Source organism: Watersipora subatra, chromosome 8 (assembly GCF_963576615.1).
Source record: "Watersipora subatra chromosome 8, tzWatSuba1.1, whole genome shotgun sequence".
NCBI classification, from domain to species: domain Eukaryota; kingdom Metazoa; phylum Bryozoa; class Gymnolaemata; order Cheilostomatida; family Watersiporidae; genus Watersipora; species Watersipora subatra.
This window is the reverse complement of record NC_088715.1, coordinates 59,358,498-59,385,288: the sequence shown is the minus strand read 5'-3', so window position 1 is coordinate 59,385,288 and position 26,791 is coordinate 59,358,498. Positions and strand designations below refer to the sequence as shown.

Genomic DNA, 26,791 nt, shown 5'->3' with positions numbered 1-26,791 from the left:
CATTCGCTAGATTTTGTGTAGTCGTATTTGAGAAAATTTAGTAATAGTAGTAAAGGTGTCTTGTAATAAATAATAAGTAATATATTATTTAAATTCAGAATTTAAATAACATACATGTATTACTTATTATTTATCAAATAGTTAAAACTCAGTAGTCATTACAGACTACTGGGCTTTAACCATTTAAAACTCAAAAACATGGGCACTCCTCTTGTAAAGCTGTTTAACCTTTAGCACCAACCAGATGCCATCTAAATGTAGCCAGACATGTGAAAACAATTACTCTCTTTGACTCGAATGGTTTAGTCGTAGCCTTAGAAACTTAATGCTTTCTTTTGATATTGTTAAACAAAATCGATTCGCTACTTGCAAGCATCAACTGTTCACTCTTTCTGAATGTTTCCTCAGTGGCAAATAAATTTAGATAAACAAACCATTATCAGTAGCTAATTTGTTGGCGTTTATTGATTTGTTAACATTGAACAATTTGTAAACATCTGAAAATTTGTTAGCATTTGACAGTTGGTTAACATTTGACAAGTTGTTACTATTTGACAGTTCTTTAACATTTGATTATTGGTTAACAATTGACAATTTGTTGACATCTGACAATGTGTTAACTTTTGATAATTGATTAAAATTTTAAAATTTGTTAACATCTGACACTTTGCTAATATTTGACAATTTGTTCATATTTGACAATTTGTTAACATTTGACAATTTGCTAATATTTGGTAATTAATTAACATTTGATAATTTGTTAGCATTTGACAGTTGGTTAACATTTGACAATTTGTTAACATCTGACATTGTTCGAACTTTTGATAATTGGTTAACATTTGACAATTTGTTACCATTTGACAGTAGCAAAATATAGTTGATAATAACAAAGCAATGTTGCATATCAAATATTAATTTCAATCAGAGGATCTGATGGCGTCAGGAATAATCCTCCCCTTCTCAAAGGAAATTGTCAGATGCCTTATTCTGTTGCCACAGTGTTACCATGTTGGATGTAGTATCTCGCTCATCATTGCTACCTACAAATGCTCATTTGTGGTGATCAACTTTTAAAAAGATTTAAGAACAGCCTTAGCCTTAGAACTAATGATAACAGTACTCCGCAGTTTGAGTCACTAAATATCTTTTCATGAGTGCTGCCCTACTATTGGTCAGCGTTTAATAATTTTAGGCTACATATAGCGGTGTAGAGAACACAAGGAGACAGCTGGTAGCCACCAAGTTCTGGTCTCCTACAGGCTTCTACTTGCATGTTTCCACAACAACAAAGAAACCGACAGTTGGACAGTTCATGAGCTTCGATTTAGTCAGCAACGCTTTTGTGGACCGCCTCTACTATGCTGTGAGTAGATCAATATACTATGATGTGGTTGGATCTTAGGCTATAAGCTAGTAATAATTTGAATCAATTACACAAGCACAAATATATTGTGCTTGTGTAAACAATAATCAAATAATGAAATAATTACCCATTCTGAAAAGCGTAAAAAATGCAGGAAATGCAAATTTTCACCTAGCTATTTATTCAGCTCTATATAAAAGGACTTAAAAGCTAAGTAATTTTTATATTTTACATTGTAGTAACAATTAATATGTATTTAATGCGGAAAGTGCGCAGCAATCATATTCTAGATTTGCGCAGATATTACTTTTGTGTTAAAATGTGTCAAAAAACTTGAAAATGTTCAAGAGGTCAACTAGAGCCAAGTGAGTAGGTAATAAAATTGAAAAAGAGAAATAAGCAGAGAAAATAGCTTCAAGGTTAAACACTCGAGCAGAGATCGGTGTGAAACCAGGTGGCCTAACTGAAAATGGCCTTAAAATTGACAGTACTATTTGATATTTATTTTCATGTATTACTTGGTACTTGCTGATAGATTGCCTCTGTACCAACTCAGACTTTGTTGTTGGTGATTTGGCTCAACCAAAAATCTAAGCAAATGATTTTTGTGCTGCCTTCATGTTGTATTTATTTAAAATCTAAAAATATTGATTTAGCAAAATATTATTGCTGATGTTTACCTCAAGGAAATGAGATGTCTGGATGCTACTAGAGTATTGTTTATCATTAAGTTGAAATTAATCATACTGATGTTAAAAAGCTAAATTATTAAATCCATGACTAGTGGGTTAGACCTCCTATGATCGCTTTATTTGGCTCGCATCCAAAAACATTTTACAATTATTCATATCTTTAGCTAGCTAGGCGCTCACACTAGTCACTCTCAATCAGCAGAAGACATACTAACCGACTGACCGCCTGACTGGCCAACTGCTCAATCGACTGGTCGACCGAGCAACTTACTGACTGACTCCCAGATTCACTCAATCAATTGTCTCAAAAACTCACTCACTGCATGAGAGACTACTTTTTATTAAAGACAACTTCAAATCTCTGAATTGTTGTCAACACTTTCGAATGACTAACTTTTTAATGAAGTCACATTACTGCTTCGTGCTTTTTTGATGCGGAATTATCTAATCTTTGTTTTAATTTGCAGATAATCTCAAAAGGCAACATCATAGTGAGTGACACGCTGGATATGTATGGAATGTCAAAGCAAATAGCCTTAGCGCTCTCTCAAGACATGTTTCCATCCTCCAAATTTCTTGCTTACTTTATAACTCCAAACTCTCAAGTTATAGCTGACAGTCTGAACTTCCATGTTGACAACGGAAAGCAAGGCCAGGTATTTAGACCTAAATGTTATACGTCTGCTTAAACGATCCTTAATCGCGAAAGAAATACTAATTTTTATGAACAATTTCAAAGTATAGATGACAAAAACCAAATTTGATTTTTTTCTTCTAGTGCCACCATTTGCATTACAGAAAATTTCCTAGTAATAAACTTGCAATAAAATTTGAATCAGCAAAAATTCAAAAGAAGAGAGGATTTAAAAAGAATGTATCTAATCCTAAAATGAGCCAACTCTATTGTGGAGTTATCTTTTCCTATTGTGCAGACAAGAGTGCATAGCCCCAAAGTATGAAATTATTACCGTTTAAAGCATATTAAAATGCAGTGCTTTTTTGTAAAGAGAGTTATTTAAGATGATTATGTGAAAGTAGCAAATTAATAAAACACAGATGGCTAGCTGTTGGAGTAGAAACACCATATACAACTGTTTAAAAAATAGAAAAATATTTTTTTAAAGTATAGATTAAAAGAACAAACTATGAGAAATATGTGCTAAAATTTTAATTTTATTGTTTCTATGTAAAGTTCATTTTTTTAGCTGACTGCTCGGCTCAATAGAGGAAAGGACCTGTCATACAAAAACATAGAGCTAACCCTGATTACAGACCCGTTGTCGTATGTAGCCTTTGGTGCTCTTGAGTACCAACTTTATAACCAAGGAGTTAGGAACAGCCTCACATCTCAAGAAGTAAGTCATAGTGTCACTTTGAACAAAATAGTAATTATATTAATTGCTTTATTTCCTCTCTTGTCTATAAAGAAATATTCCATCAAGCATAATTGTGGGATCTGCTTCATAGAGCTACAAAGTCACAATGATTTCAGCATTTACATTTTTTGTTACTATATCATTTTTTGCTACATCTATGCAAATTAATATAATTTGTATTTGTCTTAGGATATATAAAAATTATTGATAAAATTTACCGTTTACAGTATTTTTCCGGGATCTCTAGTGTTTTTGTTTTATTTATCAAGTGCAGTTAACTCCTGATTATTAGAAACAACTAATGTAGAACTTAGTTGAAAATAGCTTGAGTTTAGCAATGCTCGAGTTTTTTTTCATTTTTAATGCAAATTGTTTTACATCAACAATTCATAACGCATTTGTTGAGAGCAGTTGTCCTAAATGCATGCAAAAGGGCATGCATCTAGTGAGATGGATCGTGGCACATTTATACAGACAACAAAAGTTCTAAAGTTGTCGATTCAGCTTGGAGCCGAAATGCTCTTATAAGTTCAATGCAAACATTTTTGTAATGTCAAGGAACATCACTCTTACATGTATTATAGTCACGCTTAGTCGCAATGTATGGCTGATGTCCAATTAGCTCAGCTGGTTGTGTGTCGGTCTATCGGGGTGTGTGGGTCTATCAACATGGTGTGGGTTTAAGGCTCCTTCAGAGGAATCTTTTTTATAGCACTTTAATTACTAGCAATATTATTTTTTTCATATAATCTGTCATAGATTATATCACTGAACTAATAGTTTTATTCTTACACTGAACTAATCTTTTTTTCTTTTCATATTATTTCTTCAGTGTGATGGTTTCAAGCAAGACTTCAAAATAAGATTTTTGTAATTTGAGAATAATAAAACTGTATTTTGTATCAAAGAATGGGGGTCCTCCCATGTTTTGTGACGATTCTGATGACCCGACAACAGGGATATTTAAAAAGTGACAGATGAGACGACCATTTATCAATGTAGGTGGCGATGATTGTGTAAGTAAGATTACTAAAGGTACGGCTACACGTAACGAATTTTTCGTTGGTTCTGAGTTCTGGCCGAAATCACGAAAAACGCAGGTTTAATCGGTCGAAATTCACAGAATTATTTGAGCTGTGCATGCCCACCGAGTTCGTCGGCAAAACGTTTTTAACGCTTTTACAGATTAAACAAATTATTAGCGAGCACGACTCTAGCAGCTTTAGCAATTAGTATAGTCCAAGACATGTATCGCGACACACAATAAAAGTACGAAAGCAATTCAACATAGAACACACGATGTAACTGTTTAAATTGCACTATTGTTGGTTAGCGAGCATGACTCTAGCAAATTTTAAGATATATGTAGTCCGAGAACATAATGCCACAGGCAAGAAAAATATTACGGAAATTCACCATACGTGGTAAATACGATGCACATGACTTGATTGCGCTAAAGATAGCAACATTTTCTACCACAAAACTTTTGCTGCTAAAAAGGAAATATAATTAAAAAATAAACAATTTGTAGCTATAGCGTCCAAACAATAAATGCATACAATAACACAATCTAAGCAGTTGCATCGTGTGTACATACTATGTTGAATTGCACTTATACTTTTATTGTGTGTCATTATACGTCTCTTGGACTATACTAATTGCAAAAGCTGCTGGAATCGTGCTCGCTAGCACGATTCTAGCAGCACAGAATAATTCTGTGTGTTTTAATCATTTCGTGATTTTTGTTAGAACCGACGAAAAATTTGTTACGTGTAGCCGTACCTTTACTAACTTATTATTTGTCCATAAACCAACACGTTCAACCAAAACTTTACTAGTTTGTGTTTGAAGCATCTGGCCCAGCATTTATAGACTGCCATAAACAGCAATGAAATGCCACGACATTGACAGCAAATCCATTTCCAAGTCTGTGACTGACAATGATTATGAAAGACAATCTCGGTCTATTTTCAGTACAAGAAATGTAGCCCTAAAAACCCAAGACGGCTGTCACTCTTCGCGGAGTAATCAGCAACACTCCCAAACATCACTAATAAGTTTGTGAAGATCGCTGGTTGAGCCATGCTTTTGGTTAGCAGAAGTTCAAACTGAGCAAGTTTCAGGTTTTTAACGCAACCCAGTGCCACCAGAATGGATATTTGTATTAAAATAACGAATGGGAAGAAAGAGGTTGTTTTGGTTACCAACTTAAAAAGGTGACAGTGATTTTAAAAGTGACGACAGTGATTTTAAAAGTGACGACAGTGATTTTAAAAGTGACTATTCTGACGACAACTTTGTGTGGTAGGACCCTCAAGAATATTGACAAATTTTCTCAAGAATCAAATGAGTCGCAATAATGAGGTCAATAACGAATCAAATGAGGTCATAATTAACTCTGTCTGTAGCATGCAAATAACTCGCTAAACTCTATACGTAGGTTTCACGAATATTTGCCATATTTTGAAGTCAGCATTATTGATGACTTCAAATACCTGTTGAAGGCAGCATTGGCTTTCAGGTTACCGAGGAGCTCTACAGCTATGAGGCTCATTCTAATACTAGTATATATCATACTTGGTTGAGAAATGGACAAGCTGCTGGTTCCTACTACACGCATACACAGTCCTACGGACACGATACCAACAGCACTTTCTTTGTGAGTAATATTTTCAGACTTTTAAAGCCGACCTTTGACTGCTTTTCTTTGACATTTAACCTTTGACAGTTGACTTTTGACAGGTGATCTTTGCTTTGTGAGCCAACCTTTTGCAATTGATTTCAGACAGTTGACTTTCTATAGAAAACCTTTTCATGCAGCCGGAAAAACAGGTGTTATTTGTCTGTTACTCAACAGACAAATAATACCTGTAAATAATCATATAAATTATAAACTATAGAATTGCGTATTTAATTATTGCTGAGCATAAGTTCTCTAGTTTTTCAATGAGGAACCTCAACGAATCAGCGTCAGAAAGACAACTGCTGGCAGACAACTGCTGCTCCAAGATGATAACACTGAACTAATAATTTTATTTACAAAAATGTTTACTTTAGCTCACAGCCAGCAGTAAGAGAAATTGTAAACAAACTTACAAAGTATACCAAATGTTGGGCATCTGACTTCATTGGAATAAATTTAAGGGCTGGTTCAAAATCATGCAAACTTTGACAACCAATTTTTTGCAGCTGACCTTTGACAGCTAATCTTTCGAGTCAACTTCAACAATCAACCTTCGACATGAATGGCTTGACACATAACAGCCATATTTTGAGGTTGATAATACTAAGCGCGGAGACGCAACACCTGCTGCGGCAAGCGGCAAGGCCGTCATTACTGTTTGCTCTAGTTATTAACCTGCATGAGTCATGATTTTGACACCTGTGCTGTAAACTGATTGGTTGTTTGCAACTTCTCTTTTCGCTCAACACTGCTTTGTACTGCCTTATGCAGCTCTGTCTGTAAAGGAGGTTCAGGCTGGCAAGTACTGAATACAAATGTGAAAACTACTGCCATATGTATAAGCAAGCATGATCTACTAACTTTTCTCCAAAAGTTCAATTTTAAATGTTGGATTAACTATATGTATGCAATGATATACAGCCCCCAAGGATAGCTGATGACTATCATGTGGGTGAGGCTTAATGATCGCGCTCTGTTGGAATGAACCCGAACACGACACCCGAACAAACAAATATGCTGAATAAAGCCCTTGGTAAATTTACAAATATTATGAACTATAGTGGTTATTTTACTGATCTGTTTAATTCATTTTGTTGTCAAATAAATATAGTATCCCAATATTGTCACCGTTATGATCAGCCAGTTGCCATTCACAAGCATTTGTGATATTAATAGTCACAATCGTAAAATAACCCAAATTTGGTTTTACATAAAAACCGAATTTTGAGTATGAAAACTACACTGCACAGCTTTACCTGCGGTCCCATCTTATTGGCCAGGTAAAACAATGTGACAACGGTGAAAGACTGTCATTTTATATTAGGGGTGGCAAATATTAATCAAAAACTAAGAAAAAAAGGCCGTTGCTCGGGTAATTTTGGGTAAATTATATTACACTTTAAGCATATACTACGACCTTTACCAATTTCAAAATTAGTAAAATTAGGTAATTTGAAATGTTTTATTTTGCATGGATCCATTATTTTGGTTAGGTTTACCCCTAAATTGTAGAAATTCAAGGTTTGCTATTGTGAACCACGGGTGTCTACTGACTGAATGAGCTAATGAAACGATAATAGCGATTCGTGTTTTCCAAAACTTAACAAGGCAACGCGACCACCCCGCGAGAATTGTGTTAGCTTCGAAACTCAGGCTAGCACAATCCTAACAGAACACGATCATTAAACCCCGCCCATGTGATAGCCGTCGCCTATCCTTGAGGGGGGGGGCTGTATATCATTGATGTATGTAACTTACTATTGTTCTAAGCTTCCTTGCTATTTATCACTCATGTTTCACAAATTTACTTACCTTATGCGCAAGGAATTAATTGCTATTGCTTCAGTCATTGTTAAGATATGAAAATCCATGAATTGAAATTTTAAAAAATTTGTATCATAATTAGATTTATAATGTCTAGTATGCAGGAGTATATATACTCACAGACGCCAATGTATCGGCGGTCTATACCCACTGTAACAGGACTAAAGGAGAGTTCCCTTGCATGGATGGAAAGACTTGCTATAACCAACAAGATATCTGCAACGGAAGAGCAGAATGTGCTGCCGATCACCGAGATGAGATGGGCTGTAAGTCACTGATGATCTATGATAAAACTCCATTGGCTGAAGTATTAACAGTGGTTTCACAAAAATTAAAAAAGACTCACAGGTAGTGAGGATCTTTCACCTTTCTTTGTCAGTATTAAATTTTCATAAAATTATTACATTGTCTTTTTTGAAGCAGAACTTCCCTGTTCGTTTTTATCGCCAAACCCACTGCGACTATTTAAATCATAAATTAAGACCCCGAGTGAATAAAGACCCTTATTTTGAATGAAACAAAAAAGTTCCATAAGAATAAAGCTTAAAAAAACATACATATTTGGAATATTTGAAAACAATATGTTACTGGAAGGCAATCTTAAGAAGACTCTAACGGTTTCACACGGCAGCATCATATAAAAACATCTCACTTTTTGATCTTTGACTGTTTTCGTGCCTCTTCTCTGCTATCTGATCGACAAGTTACTCCTTGTGGGTAAGTAAAATACACAGATCATTTTCAGGTTTAATGAATTTCCAATACTTATATTTTTTATATATGTAAGAAATGAAAATGCATTTCTGTGCCACTTGCAATGAACAGCTCATACCTCTTAAAGGTTAGTGCACCTTTTATCAAAAAGCAAAACTCAAAAAGATTTTTGAAGCTTTTAATAAAGTCAGTAAGCAATTAAGCAGTAGAATATATGATTATTAGTTTATTATCATAAGTAAATGTAATTTAGAATTAATGTATTATTCTATTAATGAATTATTAATATATGGTTATTGTATGGTTATTGGTGATAGACAAAATTTTTTGCTCAGTTTTCAGTCAAGCTGTAATTTGTGGAGTAGTTCAACCATTATCACTCCTTCCCTTCAGAGAGTATTTACTACAATTGCTAAAACTGTTTGTTCGTTTTATGATACCAAAAAGACAAGATGCATTTTTTAGTGAAAAACGAGAACTTACAAAAGTTATAAAAGAATTATACATTATGTAGAACTAGCATCAGCTGTACTGACTTAAACAGGTTTTCTTGTGAAACTATCTTGTCCTAAACATTTACCTTTTTGCAGGCAAGAACGATTCCTCCCCTGTAGTCCTCTACAATGACAAACACTGGAGCAGCAAGAACATTCGTATTCGATATCCTTCATCAGGATTTATGTGGTCTGAACAGTTCACTAAACCTGATGGCCGAAATGATTTGAGCTTCCCGATAGTGAACTTTGAAACTGACTGGGTGATTACCGCTCTGGCCATGAACAGCGAGAATGGACTGGTGCTTCTCGAGGAACCCGTCATGGTAAGTGAACTATCGGAATGTGGGAGAGCAAATAATTATAAAACAGCTATAAACTAGTAACTGGTAGCTCATGATTGGCTTGCTGACTTTGAAGCTTTCAAATATCAAAAGCAGACCACCCTAGTCGATGATCATATTGGTTTGTAAACCTATGCCTAAGTGAAATTTGTATAGCTAAATATGAAGGTTTTTATGCACTATAGAGCTTTTCTGTCAGTTTTTAAGTAGGGTAACTTAATATATGCAAATGTCTGATTTATATTATCTAAACTGGCCCCTAGCAGCCCATTGTGTCACGAGAGATCATCAGGTGTGCCAATAAAGCAAAGAGAATATGTAGACACACAACTCCTAAAATAATGGAATACAAACAACCAGCGCTGTAGATAGTGAGCCTGGCTGGTAAGCCAAAGGTCACAAGACTGAATCTCATTTGGGTGCAATATTTTTTCACATCCTCAAACTGTGGCAATGGACAAACGAACGAACATGAATTGTACAAAATCTTATAGTAAAGATCTCAGAGCTGTGTACACTCTTTTCTTTGCAGTAGCATAATACTAAATGTAAAACTACTCACTGAACAGCCTGCTGAGCATTTTGAGCTGGTTACGCTATAGCCTTTCGCAAACTCATCTAACTCCATCTTTTTCCAACAATGAGTTAAGTTTAGTATCTATCTGTTAGCTATAAATGGACAAGGGCTGCTGAACAATGCAGCTGATTTATGACCAGAGCATATTCTAAAGGCCGGTTCACACTATCGCCGTTTGTCAGTGTCTTCCTTACAGCATTCATCGTCGATTATGTGAACCGAAAACTGATGGTATCGACGACGCAACGCAGACACGTCGGGAAAGCTTACAGCTGTCAAACTTTCGTGGTATGTCGCCCAGCATTGACAACCGCCTTTCAAATATCAACCATTTCGGGTATGGTAATCTGTGGTCACAGGTAGGGTGATTTATTCATATCCATTTATGATAGTCGCTGCGGAACTAGTATTTAATTCCAGTGCACAAAAACAAAGAGGTTTCTTCACGAAAATTAAAAAAAAATAAATGGGAACACTACGTCACAGAGCATTTCCTGATGCAAGCAGAATAAGATTGTGATAGTGTGAACATCGCTATCATCAACGACCACCAAAGTATTGTGGCAGCAAAGCCGAGATACGATGATATAGTGTGAACCAGCCTTAAGGCAGCATCAAGCTTACATCATCTCAATAGATCAGCTATCATTGTGGCTGTGCAGTATACTGAGCACTAGCTTCCAGGATACAGAGTAGCTGAAGAGCGTGGCACACTTGGTAAGCACTTGTTGCAGCTAGTCAGTGGATTAGCCTACATCCCATCAGTTACTAAAGTGCTTAGCTAAGAACTGCTGCCATCTCTTAGAAAAGAACCAATGGCTACACAAATCAAGAAAAGAGGAAGTCCTAAATTTATCGCTGTCAGCAAGTAATGTCGACTAAGTGATACCTACCACGAAGTGTTCTTACTGAAGCATCCCCTACCAAATGAAGTTCTCGCCGAAGCATTACTTACCAAGTAGTGCTCCTACTGAAGCCTTACCTACCAAGTAGTGTTTCTACTGAAGCATCACCTAAGTAGTTTTCTTACTGAAGCACTGCTGAGTTGAATTTTTCAGCTCAGCTATACTTTATTATAATTATTACATCTTTATAAACTATAAAATCCCGATATAATTTTTATACTGCAAGTACTAAATAGCAAAAGTGGCTAGGCCAACAAACGCAAAAAACAGAGTTTCTATAAAACATCTTGCATGTGGATTTCTAGGACACCGCTAATGTAAGTGTACAAGCATTTATAACGCACTCCTATCTTAGTCATTATTTGCAATACTTCAGTTGACAGTTGTCAGATGTGAACTGTCAGCTATTAGTTCTGGTGTCAACTGCCATTTGTTAGTTGTCAGTTGCTAGTTACATGCAATAAAAGTCAGTTGCCAGAAATGAGCTTTCAGCTATCAGCTGTCAAGTATTAGTAAAAATTATCACTAAAAGACGTTTTCAGAACTTTCTAGTTAAATATCATCGGTTTTGTACTTCTGTAGCTAGCCGATCTCCGCCCGCTGATCATGAAAGTGGAAGGGCAGCCTCAAGTGAGGATGTACGAGCACGTCACCCTCTCTGTAGCCATCTTCAATAGATGGAGAGAGGATCTCGATGTGCTGGTTACTTTAAAGAAATCTAGAGACTATTTGCCTGTCATTTGGGAAAATGGCGATGCGGTCTTGGGTAGTGGAGACCATCAGGTATGGTATACGGCTAGTAAACTAACTGTTTGTATTTTTGAGGTTGCAAGAGACTGCTAGCTAAACTAGTGATTAGCATCAGAACACAAATATCAGCTTGAAAATTACTAAGCAAATAAATTGAGAAGAAACTCGAACCTTCATGCATTTCATCCTAAACCAGGATAATAGCTACTTATCGGATGTATGTAAAAATATTCAGCATTAATTTAATTTGAGAACAGAAATATCTTATGTCAGCTTTCCAAACTATTTTGTAACGAGTACTTTGTAACTCATCTTCCTTGAAAACCTTTTTGTACAAAAATCAGCAGTGTACTTTGTTCATTTCCTGACAGCTGTTACTGCTACCGCTTTACTTTTAATGAAATGTAAAAAAAATGAAAGGAAGAAAATTCAGCATAAAGGGCAGTTGCCTACGCTAACTTTATTGCCATCTATACTACAAAATTGTGTAATTTTTAACTTTTATTTATAAAAAAGATTTTTTTATTTTTATAGGTGATGATGCCGGTGATGGCAGGCACTGACAGACAAATTTATGTTCCAGTCATGATGCAAAGAACTGGCACAGTGTTTGTAGAAATTGAGGCTTCCAGTTGCGTTTGGTCATGGACGCACAGACAGAAATTTGATGTTGGGGTAAGTGCTGTTAGTAATCTGCGGGTCTGTTGGTCAGCTATCAATGTACTCTTTGGCTTGGTTAGAACACCAGTGGGTAATTGTGTAAAATCCTGACATAAACCTCAGTTAGACAGTTCAAGTTAAGCAGCTTTCAAAGTTCAGTACCGTAATTAAATTTATCGTATACTAGATGAAGCCTGGCATTGCTCAGGATTTCATTAATTTTTAACGTAAATTTTTGCAATGTTTCACGACAGCAATCCATAAGTACATTCATTGAGTGCAATTGTCCTTAATTGCATGCAAAGGTGCATTTAGAGTTTTTAATTAGATTTTAGCGCATTTATATAAAAACAAAAGTTTTAAGATTGTCAATTGAGCTCTGCATTGCTTGGAATCGGGTCTGTTTTACATATTAAATAAGTTGTCAATAACGTTTGGAGCTGTGGTAGTACTTTTATAACTCTTCCCTCATGCAAGAATTTTTTTAGCATCATGAAACACCAATATTATTATCCGAAAGATTATTCCACAACTGCCAAAGGTGGTCAGCTTAGTGTAGTTAGTAGAGAGTGGGTGTTACATACTAAATGTTTTAAGTTCAAGCCCTGTGCATAGAAATCTTTTATGAATCACTCAAATGCTGCGTATACAAGGCGATTAGACTTTCCTAAGTATGTAGAAGGGAAATTAGATATCCACAAAAAATATTTATGCAGGTGGATTGGTTTAATGATAAACTTCCACAAGGTTTTAGTAGATTTTATCAAAAAGTATCAGTATTTTCCTATCATAAGCGATTGTTTTGATGTTTGTGGTGATCAGACTGTCAAAATGTTTCAAGAATAAAACCGACTAAACTTAATCACAGTTGAAATCCTCAGATCAAGCAAAAGTGTAATTATGACGTCTATAATTGCAAATTAGCTGTCTATTTAACAGTGGAAACTTGGGTAAGATGACAAGTTGAAATATAGCAACAGGTTATACAAGATAGATTTGTTAAAAGAACACTTTAAGACATCAAATAAGCTTACCAGTTTGAGGATCTTAAAAAAGATATTAGTAGACTTTATTCAGAAAGTATCAGTATTTTTCTATCATTTGTAATTGTTTTTGATGTTTGAGGATCTGATTTCCAGGATGTTTCATGATTAAAATCGACAATTTGATTATGGTTAAAATGATGAGATGAAGCGAACAGTCGACTATGACATCTATAGTTGCAAAGAGACCGACAGAATAGAGACGCGTAACGCCACAATTTGGACGCAGTAGGTGAAATCAATTATAGAAACGACAGCCGCGAATGATGTCATTTCGAACATGTTTTTCTCCTAAACATTTCAACTATGATCAAATTTTATCTGTTTTAATCTTAAAAATTCCTGGCAGACAGATCACCTCAAACATAAAAAACTGCAAACAATAAAAAAACGTGGAAACTTTCTCACAAAATTTACAAAAATTGGATACAAGTACATCTTTAAGAACTTGTCACTTCCGTAGAATCAAACCACTCAAGTTTGATGAAAAGTCCTGTCTATTTACTTCTAGCATGGAGCTAGTGCCCTAAATTTCAAAAATTAAAGTTGCTTTGGGTTCCCTACCCGTTTCAGTTACGAGTATAGCGTAATCGTGTGGTATCCTAATTCTAGTTTCATAATCCCTTTAACAGAATCACAATGTACATTAGCTTGCGCGTTATTTTCAAATGCATAATTATGAGCAGTGGTAAGAAGTAAGCCTTGAATCATTAGTATGCATCGATGATGAATCGCTAGAAAATTAATTTTTTTTCACCGGTGAACACAAAATAAAAAGCAAATTTCACATATCGAGGCAGCCATTGATTCCCTGAGAACAGTGGAATACCCAGATTATAGCCAAATAGCAACCTGACTGTCTCGTGTGCTATGAGAGATGGTCAAGTGTAATAACTATACGCACAACTATTCTAGGATGCTGGAAGGTGGTTGGTTGGTGCAAGTGTTAGTGTGCGTATACCATGCTGAATGGGGCGAGTTCAAATCGTATATGATGCATTGTTTTTTCCAAAATCCAACTATGGCTTCGGAGAGACAGACATGTCTCTCATTACACTAAAACCTAGTATGGATTAGTATTACAGATAACTGTTGTGTTTTGCAATAAGAAGTCAAATAAACTAAGAACTATCGATAGCCTGTAACTATTTTGTTACTTTCAGAACCTGTGACAAGACTTCTGAGTTAAATAATCTTTTTGCTAATTAAATAGAAAGCCGATAACACCATACTGCAAGTTCCTCTTGTTACAGTACAATGGGGCACCAGAAAGTTACGTTACCAGCTACCAGGTTGATCTCACAATTGCCAACTCGGTGAGAACTCCAGACTTGCACATTCCGGTCAAGGAAAAACTCGTCGATCCTGAAATCCGATTGCAAAACTATATAATGGATTCACCCAAAACAGAGATACACGTGATTGGTAAGTGGTAAGGCAGTACCAGACTGATGCGATTGATTTGTTAGGAGTTATGATTCCCCGTATTTACAAGCTGTTTTTATGCTATTCAAAATCCATGTGAAGTTTTGTCTAATAAGTTTTTTCGTGCATTTAACTTAAAAACAAGCACAAACAGCAAATAGTCAGAAAACTGATCAAACTCACTGATTTCTACATCTGATGGCAGTAGTTTGAGATTAGCTGTAAACATGGTTTAGTGTAAGTAGATGGCTGGTATGCTAACATTTTAATAAGCAGAAGTTCAACGACACCATTATAATAACAAATGATGGCCTCCTACATGCATGCAGGAGTTGTCTTTACAGTGTCTTATATTCACAGCTCTAGATTAAAAGTGTTCTGGTTTCATATTGGACGACGGCATTAAACTCCAAGACTGTTTGAAAAATCTTTTTTAGTTTTGACAATTAATTGCAATGAATACAAGAATAGCGGCGCTATAATTCCTGATTAATTTCACAAATGAAAAAATTTGCTAAAAATACATGAAAGCTACTCAGACTAGGTGCCTAGGCGCTATCAGAATAATCACGCAGGCATCTCATGTAAACGTTACGTGCCAATAGCACTCTCATGTAAACGTTACGTGCCAATAGCACTCTCATGTAAACGTTACGTGCCAATAGCTCTCCCATGTAAACGTTACGTGCCAATAGCACTCTCATGTAAACGTTACGTGCCAATAGCACTCTCATGTAAACGTTACGTGCCAATAGCACTCTCATGTAAACGTTACGTGCCAATAGCACTCTCATGTAAACGTTACGTGCCAATAGCACTCTCATGTAAACACCAAGGCTAGTGACTGAGATAATGAGAACGTGCCAAGGAAAAGTCATCTTTAACTTGCTGATCAGTCCTTCACCTAACAGGCATAAATCAGAAAAAGGCAAACGAGAGCGCATACTAACGACTGGTCTTTTAACTATAAACAAACAATAATTGTTTATTAAAATGTTTCCATTTCAAACCCATTTCTATAAATTTAAATTTTTTGTTTTTTATTTGCAGCTTTTTTCTTTTTAAAACTGTAAAACATTAAATTAATGTTGAATGTTTCTACAATAGCGCTTAATCAAAACTTTACAGCCATTATTATCTACTAGCTATATAAATTTTAATGTTTAAACAAATAAAATAATGCTGAAGTGGTTGTGATAATTTCTGTAGTCTTGTTAGTTAGCTTTGTGTAAAGAATTGTCTATCCAATGCTAGAGCATTGGATAGCAGTCTAAATACTTGACCTCAAATGCATGAACTAAACTTATCGTAGCAATCAAAAATTATATACTTGACTTGCTTTATTTTATTTATATATACTGAAATATATATATTTATTTTATAACTTATTGCCTAAAGATTATAGGTTACACTTTATAATTTTGATCAAATATTTTTTAATAATTATATTATGTATTTCGTAAGACTCCAAAACTCTTTAAATTACCAAAACTGTTGTTTTTTTTCTGTTGCAGGAGATATTGTTGGTATAGGATTTACTCAGGAAACAAGCAGCATCCTAACAGGCAAAAGTCTACTTCAGAGTGCAGACTACAGTTCATTCAACGCTCTTTTCAATTTTGCTGTCAACTTCTACACGCTTCAGAATGCCAGAACTCTTTCTTCCATTTCTGAAGAGAAAACTAACGTAGTCATTGATTTCCTGAATAAAAGTATGATGCTAACTATTTTAGTCAGTCAAAAATTTGATTTGAAATTAACTGTACCTGAGTTATCACTTTCTGTTTTTAGTTTTACTAGTTTGAGTTCTATTAAGTTTGCTTGTTTTGTAGTAATCCTTCTTGTACTAACCCTAGTCTAAGTTTTGTGGTTGATTGACGCAACACGACAACTAACTTTTAGCAGAAACATTTATTTGCCTTTTTACAGTTGGAATATTTATTCTTCTTAAAACTATGTAGAATCTGATTTTTAAAAAGGTGTTTGCAGCGCTAGCTTTTGATCTTATGCCAAAGTATTGAGGTCATATTTGTTCTGCCCAACCTTTAAATGTAGATTTGTTTGTTGATCAATTTGTTCCAGTAGTAAAATGTCCTAGTTGGTATTATTGGAAAATAGAGTTTCAATAAAAATTTTCAAAATTTTTGCTTATAACTGACTTTTAATTAAGCAAAATCAAATGACAATTTTGTAAAAAACATTAAACTCTATATTTAGTTCTAAAAATATTTAAGGATCGGATCAGCAAGCTTTATCAAACTTTTCTGCAAACTAAATTTTTCTAGTAGGCATGATAGCAATCTGGGTTAGCACAATGCAAATTTTTGTTTTTGTGTTTAGGAGATTGATTGGGCAACCCATACCACCTATTGCATTTCCCAGCATTCACTTCCTAAGATGCTCTGTCACTAAAGGATTTTCTCAAGGCTCCTTTTAAAAAAATCATCATGTTCCAAAATCTCAAGCGCTGAGTCAGTTGTTTTGAAAAACTCTATCAAGTTTCAGAGGCACTGTGACAGCAATATAAATGTCTAAAAGACAGAAAAATATTAAGTTTTTGTAATTGTAAAAGTTTAGAACAGTGTTTAGTCTAAAGTTTTAAAAAAGAAAGTAACATGCTGCTCGAATAATTATTTTAACGCTGTGCAAAAACTTTGCCAAATGTAAACAACCTTTACAAATGCCATCACAGTTTTTAATTCTAAACACTTTTTTAAAAACTAAAATGGCGTTGAAATGTGAAAAAATAGTGTTCAGCATTTTATAGGTAAAAGGAGTAGCAGTGTCATAGCACCCAGAAATGAGAGGTCCCTGTTGCTCACACCTGATTTCCCAAAGCATTAAAATCATTTTTAATTAATACTGTAATACATATACAGTTTTAAAAGATTTATTGTGTATATTTTTGTCCCTAACCATGTCTTGGTTTATTTTTCTCTGTAGAATTGCAAGAGATATTTACTTACATGAACTTGGATGGATCCTTCAATCTGTTTCGATGGAGTCAGAAACCCAACACCTGGTACACTTTGTCTGCTAGTAATTTTCTACTGGTTGCAAGCCATAATTAGAGTGAAACTCTTTTAAATCTAATATTATTAGTTTAATGTTAACACCTTTTACAGCAGTCAACAGCTGTTTTTCCTAATCTGATTAGTTCTAGTTCATGAGCTGATGGATTGTCTAGAACTGAATAACCTATGCTCAACAACAAACAATAATGCAAATCTATAATTTGGGCAATTGGATGAACAACAGACAAGGCTTGTTTGTTTTTTTGGTGAATGTATTTACATGTAGGGGCTGCATAAAGCTTTAGTAGATATATCTGTTGGTATTCCTACAGTGCTTACCATAGGCTATTGATGTTTGCGTAAAGCTGTTTTATGCTGGCATTTCATAGGCTGATTCTGTTAGAAACATAAATGCTTTTTTCATTCAAAAGCTACCAAAACCAATTTTTGATTATGACATTAAATTTTAAAATACATGTATTTTATCAAAAAGGCTTCAATAGCAATTTTATTAGTCAAGAGAAAACTGACAAATTTTTCTATCGAACAATAGCATCATAAAAAATACCAAAGTATGTGTTTGAAGTTTGAAAAACTTTAGTCTTTAGTTTGATTTTAGGGTGACTGCGCTGACTATAGATGTCCTGCTCAGAGTAAAACAACAAAGCCGAGATCTGATAAGGCAAATGCAGATTCCTCAAGCACCTCTAGAAAAGTCTGCGAGTTGGTTGGCACAGCAAAGAGGGGTAATTGAGGGAGCGGTCACTGAAGTTGGTGTCCTCAACAACAAAATGTTTGAGGTAATATTATCTACCCATAAGAACTTTTGAAATATGCTAAAGATGGCTAGACTATGTTTTATGCGGTTTAGCACTCTCTTCTTTAAAGAAGAACTTACACAAAAATTTAACAGATTTTATCAGGAATTATTGGCATTTTTCTATCATTGATGATTGTTGTTGATGTTGGAGGTGATCTGATAGTCAGGATGTATCAAGATTGAAATTGACAAAAATTGACAAAGCGGTTTTAACCATTTATTGAACAAGTAAATTGCTCAGAAAAAAATACAGGCCAAAATAGTGTCACTAGTTGGTAATACCAACAATACCAATATTGATATCGGCTATTACTTTCAAGTTGCAGCCATATCCGTCTCTATTCCACAGTCATTTTAAAACTATTGTCATCATAATCACTTTTTTTTATCTGAACACTTTAATAGTGATGAAGTTTTATTGATTTTAGTGTTGAAACATCAGTCAGATCAACTCAAAAAAAACAATTGCAAACGGTAAAAAATACCGTTACTTTCTGATAAAACCTACTGCAATTTTGTGTAAGTTTATTTTGAAAGACATTTTTTTATATTTTGTTTCCTCTGTTTTAGAGTCGCCTGCAAGTTGAAGTAAATGGCATGTTGGTACCCAGTAATGTGTCCCTTACAGCCTTAACTGTTATAGCGCTCTCAAAGTCTGTACAAACAAATCAAAGCTCTAAAGCTGATGTAGCGCGTGCTAGAACGCAAGGAGCCGGATATATCGCTAGCCTCATAAACAAAATGGATGACCCATTTGAACTAGCCATCTCTACCTACGCTCTTTTTCAAAGCAACCATGACCAACAGGAAGCTGCTTTGAGGAAGCTCACGGCGATGAACAGAACAGGTAATTCTTGTAGTTGGTAGTATTTGTATATCTGGTTGGCGTACCAAACTTTATTTGTTGAAAACGCTGAACCAGTAACTAAGTTTTCATACAGGGAAAGCATGGAGACACCCTCCCATGTGGTGCTGCGATGCCATCATGGGAACAGTCGTGTGGCTCTCATTTTGTCATGATTCAGGATTGCTGTCTAGAAGCAAAACGCTCGTGCGATGCGCCATCTTTGCGTCAAGGAAACGGTCTTGGTGACCAACGGCGTCGCACTTGCGCGTGCGCATACCTTTTCCCGGTTTTTCATATGCAGACTTTTTTGTTGTTGAAACGTTCTAATCTATTTGATACGACCTTGACATAAGGCGTCGCATAACCACCACTTTAATGTAGCGCTTTAAGGAAACATTAACTGCTACTCCACCAAGCGTAGTGCTTCGGTGCTGGTGCACTCAGGTGTCGACACATTATCGCTTTATAAAAATGTAGTAATCGTGTACCTTGAGCTTTTATTTTATTTGCTGTCTATGATGTACAAGCAGCATGACAAGGATAGCCAAGTTTTTTGGTGGTGATTGGGAGCTAAATAAATGGGTTAGCGAGTGATCATTGGACAAGCTGGAAGTAGTAATTCTGCATTGTTCAACGCAGTTAATACAAACACACAAATGAATAATCTAATTTTCCAATATCTTTTATTCCTTTGATGTTAACATTTTTAAGTCAGCATCCCTGTAAACCTGTTGAATACACTTTTGGAGATAATAAACTGAAGCAACAATCTAATGCTGTCAATGAGGATTTAGAGTAACAATTAACAAAAGTTCTGTTTTGGTCAGCAAACCAGATTTAAGAAATATTTAGAAAAGATAGTCATATTGTTGTTAAAAGCGTTAGTAATTTTTTGGGTTTTTAAAGCTTGTCGTATTGTTACAGGCAAATGTGGAAGTTTAGATGCTGCTGTTTAGGAACCTAATTATACACCACCAATGAATATCTATTACTATTGTAGCTCTGCCAGGTTTTCAATTAATTACAAAGAATTGCATATTTACATGTATATATGTAAATCGCAGTCTGTCATTTGGTGTGTCCAGATATAGGTATTAAAATCAATCTAGGAATGAATGATTTAGTTCATGCCGGATTTGATCTTGGAACCTCCCATGCAACAGGCAATATCCTTGCCAACTGAGCTACACGAGATGGAATGATTCATTAGGCGATATGAGTCGTTATGTCGGCTAAAATAGGCATAGCACTTTGGATTACGCAGTGCTCTAAAGCTTGCTCTCACAGCTCTTATTAAGCCTTGTTCCACATCGATTGCGAAACCCCGGCCGTAACTTGGGCAGCAAAATGCTTGCGACGCTAGGCTCGATAGCTTCTGTTCACATATACAGCTGCATCGCTAATAATTGCATTAAATGTTTGCTCGCCATGCCGTTTCGATAATGGTGACCTTCACCTGTACAGTGCATTTCAGAAAGGTTTTGCCTGCGGCTTTTCGCAAAATTTAAGCAGCCTAAACTCTTGCATTGACTGCCGGCAACTACTGGCAGTACCCGCCGTGCAGGTTCACATTTCACCGCAATACCTGCGGTGCTGTCACCGGTACTTTGTGACATATATGGGAACCAGGCTTTAGTAAGTTTAGCAATACGGATAGTAGTGTACTCAAATTAGTCATTGGCAAAGTGCCAGGCTAATGGCAAGTAGCTGGCAATTTCATTACCTGCCACTGTTTATAAGCTGTTTTAATACCTATGCAATGCCGGGCATTTGGCTAGTGAAAAATAAATCTAAAGAGGTAGACTCTTCTTTCACAGACATGTAAAAACAAGCTATGTAAATTTCATTTTGACAGTGCTAAATCTTGTAGGCCCTATAGCAAAAGTTAAATTTGTGAAACTCAATTCTGAAAAAAAATAATTTTAGGAAACATCTATTTTACAATTTTCTCATGTAGCTTTTTTGTGTCTGAAAATGCTCAAAATTTTTTTTTAAATATTTATGCTAGTTTGTTTGAGCAGATAATGATCTTTTTATAAAAAGTTAATAATCTACTGTTAATTATATCCATTATCGATAACAAATCATACCTATGATTATAATAACAGACCAAAATGATCAAGTTTAGATTCAGCACTCTTGCTGAATTCTAAAACAACCAACTGGAACATGGAATTAGTTCCAAAGTTTGATATGATTTAGTACAACCGTATTTCAATATAACCAATTTTTATTATGAACGACAAGCTAATATTCAATAAAACATTCTGTATTGACATACAGTACCGGGTTTTATTATGTAGGTCAGGTTATGTAACCTAGAATCAGGCTAGGCAATGATGTATTAATCTTTGAGACCCCATCATCGTTAAAATCTCATCGTCTTTCAAAGTTTTAAATATGAATAACTGTAAATGTTTTATTTGACCACACAGCTGGTTCGTTTATGTCGTCTTCTAAAATCGGGTGATATTTGGTCAGTAAAATGGATAATGGTTTATAAACCCTATGATAGTTTTATATCGTTGTTTCAGTTCAAGACACACTCTACTGGTCAACAGAAGACATGCCCGTAGCAGAAGTCACCCCAGACTTAGGAACACAGATTAAACTAGACAGCAAGCAAATACACAGGCTCACTGCCTACTCTGTCACCACCACCAGTTATGCTCTTCTCTCGTATCTAAAGAGCAGCCAGTCAGAGAAAGATATTAACAACATCCAAAAGTACTTGCAATCGCAGAGAATGAATATCGGTGGATGGGCCTCTACATACGTAAGTTTTTTGTGGCTTGAGTTTTTTCACAACGTCATTTAGCAATGATAAAGACGTGTATTCAAGGTAAAAATGGACATCTTAAAGGCGAGTGTCACTAACCAATTATTAGGCGGATTTTGCTAAAAAATTAGATTAGCCAATCACTTAGAACAATTTTTGATTATCAGCCAATCAGAAATCTTTTGGATAACCAATAGCAATTGATGGCTACTGCTTAATATTTAGATGATTATTTTTTACGATAATCAATTACAAAGCATTACTACACCTATTCTTGCACAATTGCTTAGAACGATTAGTTTCACTTTAAAACACATCAAGCATTAGTATTTTTGATAGCTGAAATTTCGTACCAAATACCACAAACTTCACTAGATTTCTGTTATTACAAACAGTTGATTCAATTCGCTCATTATTTGAACAATAATCATCTTTACTATAATGCTTTGTTTTACTGTCCGTCTGTACAAAGTCAGTAGACCAGCACGCTAATCCCTGTGCTAATCCCCTGTGCTAATCAACTGCCTCTTGGCGTTTTAACGTATTGGTACTCAAAGTTATTTTCTGAGCTTGATGAGTAAACATCTTTCACAGCACACTAGCTTGCCGGATTACTAGTAATAATAATTATTACCAATTTAGTTGCAATAATATTAATTAAAGAATATTTAACAGCAGTACACAAAATCCTACAAAAAGTTGCTCAAAATTTCCTTATTTCAATTTTTAAACTAGTTGCTAGTTTAAACTAGCAACATAATTATTTAATAGTTATTATTATAGTTATTTAATAGCTTTGTTGTTTATCACCAACCAAAACAGCGGCGAGTTACCATGATAGCATGAGTATACCATGATAGCTTGTGGAAAAAGTCATCTGGGGGCTGCTTTTTTAAGCGGAGTCAACATGCTTTAGACAAATGGAACAGAGGAACAATTGTGGTTGGATGCCCTTCTTGAAACCACTAATAGTTCTTGTTGAACTAGAACTACCCGGTACTCGCATACTGATCAAAAGTTGGCTTACAAATCACTGATTCCTGGCTGCTTATTTAGTTGTTATTAAACAGCTGTTACTATAAATAGCTGATGCCTTATGGCTTTTATTGACACAACTTTGAATCCCTTATAATAACTAAGCTTAAAAGTAAGGTGAATAGTTACAAAAGGTTTAAGATTTGATAGATTCACAGCAAAAACTATTATAATAAGCAGAGGTCAATGGCTTATCACAAAAAAAACACTGTAGTATCGGACAACATTCAATTACAGCTGTCCATCCTTGACATAGCAATCAGACCAAAATTTATATTCTATTGATTTTGTAATTAACAACTTTATGATTAATAAACTTTATTAATTGAAGTCTCGTGCATTTACGACCTGCAGGAATGAAAAAAGCTATTCGCATGAAGTACCCACTTGCATTTTTAGATTGCTTATATCGCTAACTGATCGACATAAAATTATTTACCAGCAAGTTAATGGCTGGTGTGTGCTCAGTTAAAATACAGAGGTAGATTTAGTATGTTGGTATTAAGACTTTCGTTAATATTGTGTTAATAATTTGTCCACAGCAAGCAAAAAAGAACAGGTTAATTCATCCGGCAAATTATCCTGTTCTCTTTTGCTGGTGGGCGGCAAAAGGGATAATTCATTTTGTGATTTATCCCCCTTGCCACCCACCTTCACCACCATGCATTGCTCAAAAACAATGCTTTAGCTGCCCAGCCACCACTTGATACTAAAGCCTACCAAACATTTTCTAAAGTACCGAATAGTGCAAAACCGCTCAAAATATAAAAAAATAGCAATAACTAATAATAAACTGAACAAAAGCAAAAGTCGTTGTTGAATCCCCAGGGGCAAAAAAAGACACAACTACCACAGCCACAAGAAGCCACTGGAATATTATTCACTTCCTCCGAGCTTCGCACACACAACATGCATTGGTTCCAGACCTTCACGAGTTGTTCAATGTATCAATACATCAGAATTTACTTATTGTGTGTAATATAATGTAGAGCTTTGCAATATTTTTTAAATAATTGTTTTACCAATGGTAGCATATTTTGTTTTCTGTTTCATCAACAGGATACTTTGATGGCTGTGGAGGCTTTATCAAAGCTGGCTGCCTTGAACCAAGACCGGAGTAATTACAATATGATGATGACATTTAAATCAGATCAGGCTCCTGACTGGAGTGAAACTGTGCATCTCTCCAGAGACAACTGGTTTTATCGACAAAAAGTTTCCGTGAGTGATTTGATAAAGCTTAAAGTAGTGAGGGTGTTTTTTGTTAAACTGAACAATCATGGAAAAAACTTGGTTTTTTCATGATTCCAAAATTGAAGTTGTGAAAAAACTTGGTTTTTCCACAACTTCAATTTTTTTAAATAAACTTTTTTTATTTAAACATTTTTGACTTTTTAAATAAAAAATTTTTTTTTCAAACAAAGTATGCATGAAGATTTAACAATAAACCTAACTTAATGTTGTTGCGAAGTTTTCACAAACTTCTACATGTATATTGGAGTGAGTGTTTGCAGTAAAATGGAATTATTCCACTGACGAAATCAGTAGGTTTCAGCAATTGACGATTAATAATTGCAACATAGCAAAAAGCTTTTTATTTTTTTTGTGTCATACAAGTTAGCACAAGCTATAAGTTGTCATATTAGTTTCCAATATTTCTTTTGTTATTGAAAGTTTTACCTAGGTTAGCTGTACTAAATTTTGAAATATTCCTGTTTACTGAACTCATGAGAAAGAGTAAAGATCTCATGTAGGCCTGGGCTACTTTGGCTGATGTTGCCTGTTGTATGAAGAGAAGTCACTCTTAGCTGAGTAAGACACAATTTGATGCGCTGTCCTAGATATTGACCACAATGTTGTGTCATGCCTTGCGTTGAGTGAAACCTGATTGGTTAGTTTTATTAATCTACCTTGCATCATGTTTTTAGTTCATATTTTTTGCCCTTTCTGTAACTTCAGCTCTGTGTATTAAGTTGCCTTTGGTCGGGCTCAGAAATATAACCACGAAAACATTAGCGACTGCTAACAGTTGCTTACACGGTATTGTCACGAAGAAAGCTGTATCATTCCTTCCACTACCTTATAATATCGGTGCGTCATTAGCAGCCATTCATGCATTGACTATGTATGGTATATACAAAATTTTTGATCAAAGTCAAACTTTGTTTGTTTTGCATTATAGGTCATTATGCATATACAGTGGTCAATATTAACCAGCTGTAAGAGTTAACTGGTTGTTATAGTGGCTTTAGTTTATGGTACCGATAACTCATCGATTTCGCATAATAGCCAGTTCATTATCATCATAACAATCCAAAACTTTTTGACTAAAATATATGACAAGTAACATTATTATGAAAACACTTAGTTAAGGAGAATGAGTCCAAAAGCACCATAAAAACAAAAAGATAACTCCTGTCTACAACCAACAATTACAGCAAGGCTTCTGTTAAAATTATGCGTATGAGAGATGATGTTTCTATGGTATCCACAGCATAATGAATTTATTTTGTACCAAAATATGCACTAAACAATTGTATTGCTAGCTATTTTAATATTTTCTCAAAAGAGATAAGGTCTGTACCTAAACTATAGTTTCAAGTCTTCATTCTAAAGTTTTTGATTTTGTGTTTATGACACCGCATAGCAATACCTTTGTATTTATTTATTTTTGACCGTGCCATATGTAAAACATTTTATCTCTAAAAGGATTATGGACTGACCATTATAAATAAATATATCGGACTTCTATTTGGCAGTTTTAGTTGTTGTTTGGTTGATTCTGCTTCTACTAGTAATCGCAAAGCAGCAGATCTGATGAAAACGCTGAATGCTGCTATCAATTGTATTGTTAGCTGCCGTCTCACTGGGGCTCTATACAAGCCTACGCATCTGGCCATGGTGTAGCTCTGATGCAAATGCACACGGAAGTCAGCTATGACAGAATAGATCTGTTCAGAAAACCAGGAGCTGACTACTTTGAAATCAACTACTCAATGCTCACTCGAGGTTTCAACCATTCCTTCATAGACTACAGGATCTGTCCAAGGTAAGTCTATAGGTCTATTAACATACCTCAATGTTTGAAAAGACTAGCTTTCAATACACACGTAGCCTATAGCCAAAATTTTTTTAATGGTAAACCAAAGTAAAAGGCTGGTTTTTGTCTGTAAAACTCTAAAATTGGTTCTAAAAGAATAGTTTGTGGTTTCAGCAAGAACTACATGTATGTGCAAAAACATTCATGTTGATAATTTGCTCTCATAAACTAATCCTTATCTGTAATCGTTTGATACAAACAAGTGATTATTGCTATCACTATTACTATCGTCAGTAATAACAATAGTACTAGTGATAGTAATGACAATAGTAATAGCGATAGTAATAACAGTAGTAATAGTGATAGTAATAACAGTAGTAATAGTGATGTAATAACAGTAGTAATA

The 26,791-nt window shown here is 35.0% G+C and overlaps 1 protein-coding gene across 1 annotated transcript in view; it reads left to right on the top strand.

Annotated features, from left to right (window-relative positions):
• LOC137402795 (CD109 antigen-like) overlaps positions 1 to 26,791 on the top strand; it is a 63,994-nt gene that overhangs the window by 32,302 nt on the left and 4,901 nt on the right. The window contains exons 11-26 of the mRNA XM_068089301.1: positions 1,193 to 1,363; positions 2,523 to 2,711; positions 3,261 to 3,410; positions 5,953 to 6,090; positions 8,036 to 8,204; positions 9,243 to 9,472; positions 11,555 to 11,755; positions 12,257 to 12,397; positions 14,679 to 14,850; positions 16,365 to 16,562; positions 17,794 to 17,872; positions 18,484 to 18,664; positions 19,255 to 19,531; positions 22,066 to 22,307; positions 24,405 to 24,566; positions 26,201 to 26,394. Of these exons, the coding sequence (XP_067945402.1) occupies positions 1,193 to 1,363; positions 2,523 to 2,711; positions 3,261 to 3,410; positions 5,953 to 6,090; positions 8,036 to 8,204; positions 9,243 to 9,472; positions 11,555 to 11,755; positions 12,257 to 12,397; positions 14,679 to 14,850; positions 16,365 to 16,562; positions 17,794 to 17,872; positions 18,484 to 18,664; positions 19,255 to 19,531; positions 22,066 to 22,307; positions 24,405 to 24,566; positions 26,201 to 26,394 (2,894 nt within the window). The remainder of the gene's footprint in view (positions 1 to 1,192; positions 1,364 to 2,522; positions 2,712 to 3,260; positions 3,411 to 5,952; positions 6,091 to 8,035; positions 8,205 to 9,242; positions 9,473 to 11,554; positions 11,756 to 12,256; positions 12,398 to 14,678; positions 14,851 to 16,364; positions 16,563 to 17,793; positions 17,873 to 18,483; positions 18,665 to 19,254; positions 19,532 to 22,065; positions 22,308 to 24,404; positions 24,567 to 26,200; positions 26,395 to 26,791) is intronic.